At 32.3% G+C, this 9644-nt stretch overlaps 1 protein-coding gene across 1 annotated transcript; it reads right to left on the reverse strand.

Moving 5' to 3' along the window:
- Positions 1-576: 576 nt before the first annotated feature.
- LOC113776400 (probable L-gulonolactone oxidase 6) lies at positions 577-3766 on the reverse strand. Its single transcript, XM_027321547.1, has 4 exons — positions 3257-3766; positions 2475-2730; positions 2270-2371; positions 577-1289 (listed from the first exon to the last, which is right to left on the reverse strand). The coding sequence occupies exons 1-4, from the start codon at positions 3749-3751 to the stop codon at positions 577-579; spliced, it is 1566 nt and encodes a 521-aa protein (XP_027177348.1). The 5' UTR covers positions 3752-3766.
- Positions 3767-9644: the final 5878 nt, after the last annotated feature.

Genomic DNA, 9644 nt, shown 5'->3' on the forward strand with positions numbered 1-9644 from the left:
GCTTATTGTATAGGGAAAATTTGGTACGGCAAGAAGTATATTGGTGGAGCAAGCGTAATACATCTAATTCTTTTTGTCACAAGTTGAGGAGGTTAGCTCTATCAGCGACCCAGCATCATCTTTGGCAGGCAAGGAATCAAATGGTGTTTCAGCAGGTTAGACTATCTAGTGTGCAGGTTGTGACTAGGATGCTATTCGATTGATATTTGTTTCATGGTATAAGATACCGAGGATTCAGGAGAACTGGGATTTAGTTCTTGACCAAAGCCATCTTAGTTAGCTTACTTGTTTCCGCATTGCTTTTCTTTACTTCATTTGAAGAGTGTATGGTACTAGTCTTAATTGATGTAAATAAGAGGAGTTTCCTCCAGTGTAAAACTTCATGTCTTGATCATTGGAAATGTTAGAATTTTGCTCAGAAAAAAAAGGGTATCCAATAATGAAGTTTAAGAACTAAAGTGAAAGTACTCTATACTGTAAGAGTTCAAAGTAAAATTTAGTCATTTATTATTACATAAATTCATATTCCATTAAAAATGCAAGAATCTTATTGTCTACAAGAAATGAGATACATTTTTATGATGATAAACGAGTACAAACCCTTGCATCGATGTAAACTTTTCCGGGTCGACAAAAGTAACCTTTCTGTGGGGCACAATGGCTATCTTGTGAGCATATGCATAATCCTTCTAAAGCACAACCATCCTTCATAATAGTAATCCCATCTTTTATTCCAAGAATTTGGTCTGTCCACTCATTAGAAAACAGCCCTAAAGGATCATACAATTGTTTGACCTTCAAAAATTCGGTAGCATTTTGGTACTTGTTAATTGCCCCAACAAACGCCAAATTCCTATTTTTGCCCCAGTGTGGTAGCCCTCCATATTTAATCACTGCCATTTGCTCTATTTCTTCAAGGATGTCTTCATACAGTCTTGGGGCCATTGGATCCTTGCTTCTATAGTATGTTATATCAAAGTCCAGAGCGTCTTCTTGCTTTCCCAAATAAGCACTTGAAGCTGTAACATATCTTATGAGGAAACCATCGTAAAGATCTACACCACACAACGCTCGAGGCTGCAAAGCAGCCAGCTTTTGCACATCTTGTATGAAATCTTTGACTTTTGATAAGCCAATGCTAAATCCATTTTGGAAATAATATAGACCCTTAACTCTAGGATCCCAAGGGCAGGCAGTTATTAATCCATCCTGTGGGCTATCAAGACAGGAACCAGATGATTGGAGGCGATTGTTGTACCCTACGACAGGATAGCCCTTAAACATTGAACCTGTAACGCATTAATTAGAAGAGACCTTTGTAAGTTAAGGGAAACAAATATTCTCTTTCCAAACATAATTTTCACTTTTGGAATCTAGCTAGATTGAAGACTAAAAGATCATGCCTTGCTGTTGCATCTTGCATTTCCTTGAAAGTGTAGACATTAATCAAACGTCTCATGTCAGTTTTGACCTAACTTTTTAGAGTTCATAATTGACTAAGTCTTCGCATTCATTCGTGTTGTACACTCTATTTTCTTTATGAGAACATTTGAACGGAGAAACTAGACATTAATCAAATGTCTCATGTCTTGCATCTTGCATTTATTTGAAAGTGTAGACATTAATCAGACGTCTCGTGTCAGTTTTGGCCTAACTTTTTACAGTTTAGTATTGACTAAGTTTTCACATTCATTCGTGTTGTACACTCTATCTTCTTTATAAAAATATTTGTTTGGATAGAGTATTATTTGAAATATTATTTGGAATAATTACTGTAGCACTTTTTGTAATATGATGTATGTGAGATAAAAAGATAGATTAGAAATATAAAAAGGTGGATAGAAAAATATGTTTATGATGCAAGCGAAATATTATTTGAAAAAACATGCTATCCAAACACTAGTTAGCAAACAACTGTGATAATACTTCCATTGTGCTTCAAATGTTTGGATGATGATTTGGGTTAAATTGGTATTTATTAAGCTTTTAAGCTTAAAACATTGATACAAGAAACTGGTCTACCCCAATGCAAAGCAATTATGAATCCGATAAATTAATATGCAAAGTTCTGGGGATAGTCCTGTTTTGATACTTACACAAAATACCACACGAATGAAAAAAAAAAAAAAGAAAGAAAAAGGCCGTGGAGTTATTACTAATTTGATTGTTTATACGATGAAAAACTTTTGTCTTGATCATTGAAAAAAAAAAGAAAACAAAGAACAATTGATTACAAAATTTAAACAGTAGATTTTGGACAAATATATACCGTCGTTTGTCAATCCATATGCAGCGTTTGTCAATATAGATGTGGTTATGCCTCCATTTATGCATTTCCCAACAGCATCACGTATGGATTCTTGAGTCTCCTCTATTCAAAATTAAACCAAGAAAGCCAGAAATAGAACTTCAATTAATACATGCCCATTAAAACTACAAGTATCATTCAGCAAACTTATGTTGACTTAACCTACCTGCTGTTCTTATTAGTGCTAGAAAGAGTGAAGGTGTAGATCGAAATCCCATAAAATCATAAAGACCATTTCCGGTGGTGTTGGAGGGGACTCGATCATCAATCCGATAAACTACCTTGTGTTGGCTTGGGTACCATGTGAAATCTGCAAACTCATGCTGTCTGCCGAAGGTGGAGGCTTGATCTCCAAAGTCTGAATCATTTTTCTGAACATATGTGATTGATCTCTTGAATAACGGTTGCAGTTGTAGAGTCACCTGAATAACGGTTTTTTCTTTCTTTTTTTCGTTACATTTCTTCCGTAAAAAAAATATAGGTCAGAAAAGAATTAATAAAGCATAAAGTTTCACTTTTCTTCTAGAACTTTTTCGAGTACGTAGTCCATAAAATGGCAATCTCTCTCTCTCTCTCTCCACCCTTTTTCTGTGTTTTAGTACAAGAAAAAAATTTAAGTCTTGCAGGGCAAAGCAGGAAAGAGAAGGCCTTGAGTTTTGAACTAGAGACTCCACGGTCACTACAGACTTGATAACTTTTCTGTTCCTCTGGAAACAATCTAGATTTGCATGGACTGTTAATGACAATGTTTAATCAGATGAAGGAAAATCTACAATTTCCAACTTGTTTGGTGACGAGATAGGAGAGCATACAGAGGATACATCTTTTTCTTCCCTAGCAGTGGCGAAACCAAAGGTTGAGATTTGAGGCAAGACTAATAAAGATATGTATTTGCTTTATAAGCTGCAAGAAAAAAACGGATGCGTTGCATCAAATCATAATTTATACCTGTGAGATAACTCCAAGAACTCCAAGCGAGACTCTAGCAGCATTAAGCTCAGGATCACCATTTCTCAGCTTTCGAACTTTTGCATAACCCTCATCAGGGCCAGCAGGCGTAACAATCCTGAGCTGAATCACATAATCATGAACAGCACTCCCCAAGCCCCATAATGTGCTTCCATGTGCACCCGTGCCCAACATTCCACCAACAGTTAAACCCCACCAATATGGAGCATAAGGTAGAGCAAGCCCCGCAGCAGCACTGGCATTGATCAGCTGCCTTAGGGTCACCCCAGGCTCAACTGTGATAGTCATGGCTGATTTGTCAACATTTACTGTTCTATTCAGGTACTTGGTGCTAATGATAATCCCATTTTCACCGCCTGGACACATGAGCTTAGGAATACTATGCGATGTTGTGGTTGCAACCTTCATTTTTCTCTGTAATGACGTTGCATTTGCCACAATTGAAATCAGCTCTTGCTCAGATTTAGGGTACATTGCTTCAGCTGCACGACATATACTTCGATCAGGAAACGTCGCATAGGTGTTTGTGATCGTGCAATTTGTGTTTCCTGATGAACATTTTATGTGATCTTCTGGGGGTGTACAGCCAACCAAACAAACTGTCAAGCAAATCCAATATGTCACCACAAATTGAATCTTAGCCATTGTTTCAAAATAGAAAGAATGAAGTAAAATTTCTTGATCGCAAGGAAGGGATACAAGTTCATAGGAAGATTAATTTCCAACTCTGGGGAATTGCATTAATGGCTAAGTAGGGTGAGTGGTTGGAAAGCTAGTTAGTTGAACAAGTAATGTACAACTAGGATTATTTTAATCAGTTTTGAATCATTGAAAAACATGGGGCTTTAAAATTTTTATGGTTTAATGTGAATAAATTCCCATGATTCTACGTAATCATGAAGCTTATCTAAGTTTTGCATCAAAAAATGGAACACGTAATCACACGTGCTATGACTACAACAATTTTCTACGGCTTCAATATGCATTGCATACTAGCCAAGACAGATACTTATGAAAGCAGCTTATATGAATAGCATATTTTTTGTCTTCTTTTTTCTTTTATTTTTGGCCATATCCAATTTTCTTGGTTTATAGAAAGGGATGCAGGTTCATAGGTAGATTAATTTCCAACGCCAGTATATATCTATATATTTTACCGTCAGCAATTGTATTATTGGCTAAGTAGGGTAAGAAAATAAGTTGAACAAGTGATGTACAACTAGAATTGCGTCAATTGACCGAATTTGAAGTTCGAAATATGGGGCACAAATAATTTTCTAATTTCTAATTAGATTGAAATCCTAATGATTCTGTATAAAATTATTATCAGAAACCGGATAGGAGTTGTGCTGAATAAAATGGAAAATAATGTGGGAACCATTTCCATTTCCATGCAATTTGGGTATTTGGTGGCAACGCTTTTCTACCGAATTTGATGTGCTACGCAAGGCAGAACCGATCAAAGGAGCTTCCTATAATTCTTTCATTAATGCATTTCGCTTTGATTATTTGGCCTATACATACTTCTTGCTCCAGTTTTTTTTCCCTTCCAAAATAAATTTGCTTCTAAATATTTTCATGCTCACCTGATACTAGGGGTGAGCAAATTTGGCACGTACCAAATTCATACCCGAATTCAAACTCAATTTGGTAATTTAAAATCGGATATTTGGTAATTTGGTACAAAAGCGATATTTACTTAATTCACCGAATTCTAATATGGTATGAAATAGGTAATGAGATTATGAATTTGATAATAACCGATTTCGAATTCAAATTCGGTAAAATGAAATAGGCTACAGTATTACCGCATTAGAATGCCAAATTAGTTTATAAAATTATATAATATATAGATAAATGCTATTTAGCATTAGTATGTAATACTAATATATTATTATATTATATAGGTAAATGCTGTTAATAATAGTTAGTATATGGTATTATCATATACTTTTGATAATCATAATATATAATGATGTACAATATACTATTTTAGTATTTGTTAATTGTTATATGATTATAATAATACAAATATACAACAATACATAACATAACTATAATACTTATTATTTTATACACGGCTAGAATTAGATAATAATTAATAAGTAGAGGTATAATACTAAATATTAAACAATAAATATAATTAGTAACTAGAATTTAGATATTCATAATTTGGTATATCATTCATGTTTGAATTATTGATATTTGAATGCGTAACTTGTAACTTGCAAGTATTAATGTGCTCTAAAATTATATTACATATTTAACATAAAAATTCATATTCTATATTCACTAATCTTAAGGCTTTAAGCATAGACAAAACAACTAAGCAGTCTAAGTGAATGCATATGAATTGTGAATCAATGTATTTTTGTATTGGCTTTCACTATTAAAAGCAAATTAAGTGATTTGCATATTTTTCCAAAAAAGCTATATAAGAAATAAGAATAAATGTAAGTATAACGTATTACATACTTTGTAATTTAAAAGTAAATAAGTGACATTGTATATACAACTACACAATAACATAAGTAAGTAAATAAGTTGTATTTTGATTTGAATAAATTATAAGTTTGTAAGTTAGTAACTTATCACTAATTATTGTAAATTATAAGTTTGTAACTAATATCATTTATCACTAATCATTGTAATTTGTAAGTTTGTAACTAATATTACTTATTATTAATAATTGTAAATTATAAATTTGTAAATTAATCATTGAATTCGGTTAACCCGAATTCATTACTGTTTCCAAATTCAAATTTGAAATTGAAATGAATTCAAGTGTATCCAATTCGAATTTGAAAGCGGTTTAAATTTCTGTAAGTCTAATAACCGAATTTACTGAATTCATATACCCGAATTACCGAATATGCACCGTTTGCTCACCCCTACCTGATACCAGTTTACATTCCTTCTATGACTCCTGCAAGTGCCTTGTGAATTTTGAAATGGATTGAGTTGATCAGAAGAAGGAATAGAAGAAAAGAGAGATGAGAGTAAGAGCTGAAGAGAGAAAGAAAGAGAGATCATGAGAATCTGAGATTTTATTGAGTAGTAAGAAGATTACAGATGAATTCCTCGATGATCCTCACATTCATTGTAGATGTTTATTTATACAATTACTAGCTTCAAGCTCAGGAGACAATCAGCTAACTAACTCTCTTCTTCTCCAACCGACTTCAGTCTGTTATAACCAATTCTTGCCTTGTGGTCCCCTCCATTTGATTTCGGTTGCTGACTTCCCTGATGATCACTCCATTAGAAATTCTTTAAAAATATTACCAGCGCTTTTTCTTTAGAGTTTCGAAACATTAGCGCAAAGTGTTATCAAGATAACTTCATCATCTTATTTTATAGGAAATTCATCCATTGTCATTTGCACTCTATAAAGGGTACTGAAATTAGGCTAATAGAAAGCGAATCTAAATCACAACTCGAAAAGCAAATTCTCATTATTCATCACAAGTGTTCATCCCTCAAATTCTACACCAAAAACACTTTGTTTGCGTATTCATCTATTGAAATTTCTTGTAAGATACAAAACTCAAATATTTATAATAGGTACAAGTTATGACTTTCCTCCCAATTCATATCATAGAGTAGGCTTTTGATTTTCTAAAATTTAATGTTCTTAACTTTAAAAAGTATCAAGGTTTTAACTCGATAACCCGATAAATATTAACTACTTTTTAAGTTAGAATATACAATTATTTTTTTATTTAATTTAATTTAATTTTTTTTAAAAAGAATTTTTTTATTTTTGCAAAAAAGGAACTAATTTTTTTTTCTTTTAAAGCTTTATTAACAATTAGTTAAATGCAAGAAAAAGTAAATTCTTAAAGGTACTAATTGGTTTTTTCCTTAAAGCTTTAGTAACAATTAGCTAAATGTTAAAAAATTATTATATAGTAAAAAAAAGAAATTTTTTATGTAAGGAAATATTACTTGGAAACAATTCTAATTCCTAATGAATTCTTCTCTCATACAAACAAAGAATTTGGAATTTCAAATAAATTCCGTATCAATTCTATGCATTTTCCAAACGAAAGAATTGAAATGACTTGGAATTCCAATTCATAGAATTCCAATTCTATAGAATTTCAATTCTAATTCAATTCTAATTCTGTAGAACCAAACGTACCCTTAGGCTAAATTATTTGAACATTTTATGCCACCCTATGAGGTGCAGAGCCAAGCAAACAAGTTTTTAGGCAAACCTAATATGTGATCATCACAAATTTAATCTCACAACATTTCATCTTAGCCATTTTTCAAAGTAGAGTAGATGATGCAAATTTTCTTATTTTTCACTTGTAAATTCATTTCGAACACCACAAATATGGGCGATGACATTAATGGCTATGTAGGGTCAGAAGTTGGAAAGGTAGTTGAACAAGTAATGTACAACTAGGATAATGTTTTTTAGTCGATTTTGAAACATGAAACATGGGGCACAAATAACTTTTTCTTTCCCACTAGAGGCAAGTTGAGGTGGACTTGCAAGCAATGTTTTAAAAACTGGACCGTTAATTGAACCGGTGACGTGAAAGGGTCGAGATTCAACCGGTCGGACCGGTTCAACCTCGATTCAATGAATTTAAAAAAAAATAATTTATATAAATATTATGCACAAAATAAGACATGTAATGGACTAATTTAATACATTATATGATGAAAAGTTTACTATTTTTGAATAACTTGATTTTTTAAAAATAAAAAATTTAAATTATAATTTAAAACAAATAAATTTCATTTCAATTTCAATTATATCTACCAAAAAAATCTTAGATCTAACCCAAAAATATCATAATATTTTAAAATTATACAAAATTCATGTCTTTGAGAATTTAGATTTTGTGAACTAAAATTTTAATTTACGTTTTGGGATTTAGAGATTGCAATTTAAAAAAGGAATTTTGGAGTTCGAAAGAAGTCAAAAGAATCGAAAATAGAAATGCAAACTTGATAAGAAATAAAAAATGAGATAAAAGTGAGTGGTTGTGGCATTAAATAATTTGGGTTAAAGAAAAATAATTCTTTTTTAACCTTTTTCAATTTAATGGACAAAAATAAAATTAAAAGATGGAAGAAAACATCAATAAATTAAAAATAAAGTGGTTTGATTAAAAAGAGAGTGACAAAAAAAAAGAGGAGAGAGAGAGAGAGAGAGAGAGTGTGTGTGTGTGTGTGTGTTGAAGATTAAAAAGAAAGAGCCATGAGATGATTAGATTTTGTAAAAAAAATGAAAAAAAGAAATATGAGTTTTTGTTTTATATAAATAAGTTATCAAAACAAAACTAATAAGATGTGATGGTGCAATGGTTACTACATTGGTCGTTTATTACAAAGGTCTTGAATTCAAATCTTGATAGTTGCATTTTGCAAAACGAAAAAAAAAAAAAAGGAAAATCTCGAAAACCGGAAACCGCCGGTTCGGAGGTTTCCACGATTTAACCGATTTTTGACCGATTTTCTAACCTGGTCAACTATAGCATAGAACCGGACCAGAGCCATGGCCAACTATAGCATAGAACCGGTTCGCGGTCCAACCGGTCGAACCGACCGATCCGGTCCGGTTTTCAAAACACTGCTTGCAAGTGTTGGTCACTTTAATTAAAGCTGGTTCTTTAGCTAAGTGGCCTTTGAACGCAGATTTGGTTCATGTTTTTCGCGAAACTAATGCAACGGTAGACACTCTTTCAAGACTGAATTTGGGATTGGATGCTATGTTTATTTCGGTGGCGGATCTTCCAACGATAGTTCGTGCCTCCGTTAATATAAATGCTTATTTTTAAAAAAAAATATAAATGAGAAATTGTTGAATTTTGATAAGCTCATTTTGGACCCTGAAGCCCAATGAAGTAAAAGGGCCGAATTTGAGCCATAATATTTCAAAACCCAAATCGATTAAACCTGAAACTAGTTGTAATGTTTTATTTACTAAGTCTAAACTTGGCTATTTCAGAACCCAACCCATTAGGCTCAATTGACATGCCTAAAGATACGTTATATATGGCATTAGTGAAATTTTCCTAATTAATCAGGTGACTCTGGTTGAAAATTTTTACAAGGAATATTTTTAATTCTCCTAGAGTGATTATAGGCCATATTTTCAATTACACTCTCTACAAAAGTGTCTTAAATTACATTAACGCAAAAAAAAAAGTTTAACCTTATCAGAAAAATTAGTACACTGGAGTCATCCATAACTAAACGCTTATTCCACCAAAATATAGGATAAACATTTGGCTGATGTTTATTCTCCGATTTCTCAAGAAAAACTAGGAATGCTCATTCCATGATAAGCAAATTTTAGATCGTGGAAAAGAACACAAAATCAAACAAAAGAAAAGGATTTAAAAAC

Source organism: Coffea eugenioides, chromosome 6 (genome assembly GCF_003713205.1).
Source record: "Coffea eugenioides isolate CCC68of chromosome 6, Ceug_1.0, whole genome shotgun sequence".
NCBI classification, from domain to species: domain Eukaryota; kingdom Viridiplantae; phylum Streptophyta; class Magnoliopsida; order Gentianales; family Rubiaceae; genus Coffea; species Coffea eugenioides.

Bases quoted from the DNA above. Each gene is read 5' to 3' on its own strand.
- LOC113776400 (XM_027321547.1), bottom strand. From the start codon at position 3,751: ATGTACCCTAAATCTGAGCAAGAGCTGATTTCAATTGTGGCAAATGCA. The intron at 2,731-3,256 runs GTATAAATTATG...ACCGTTATTCAG, and splicing joins TTCTTGGAGTTATCTCACAG to GTGACTCTACAACTGCAACC. The intron at 2,372-2,474 runs GTAGGTTAAGTC...AATTTTGAATAG, and splicing joins AGCACTAATAAGAACAGCAG to AGGAGACTCAAGAATCCATA.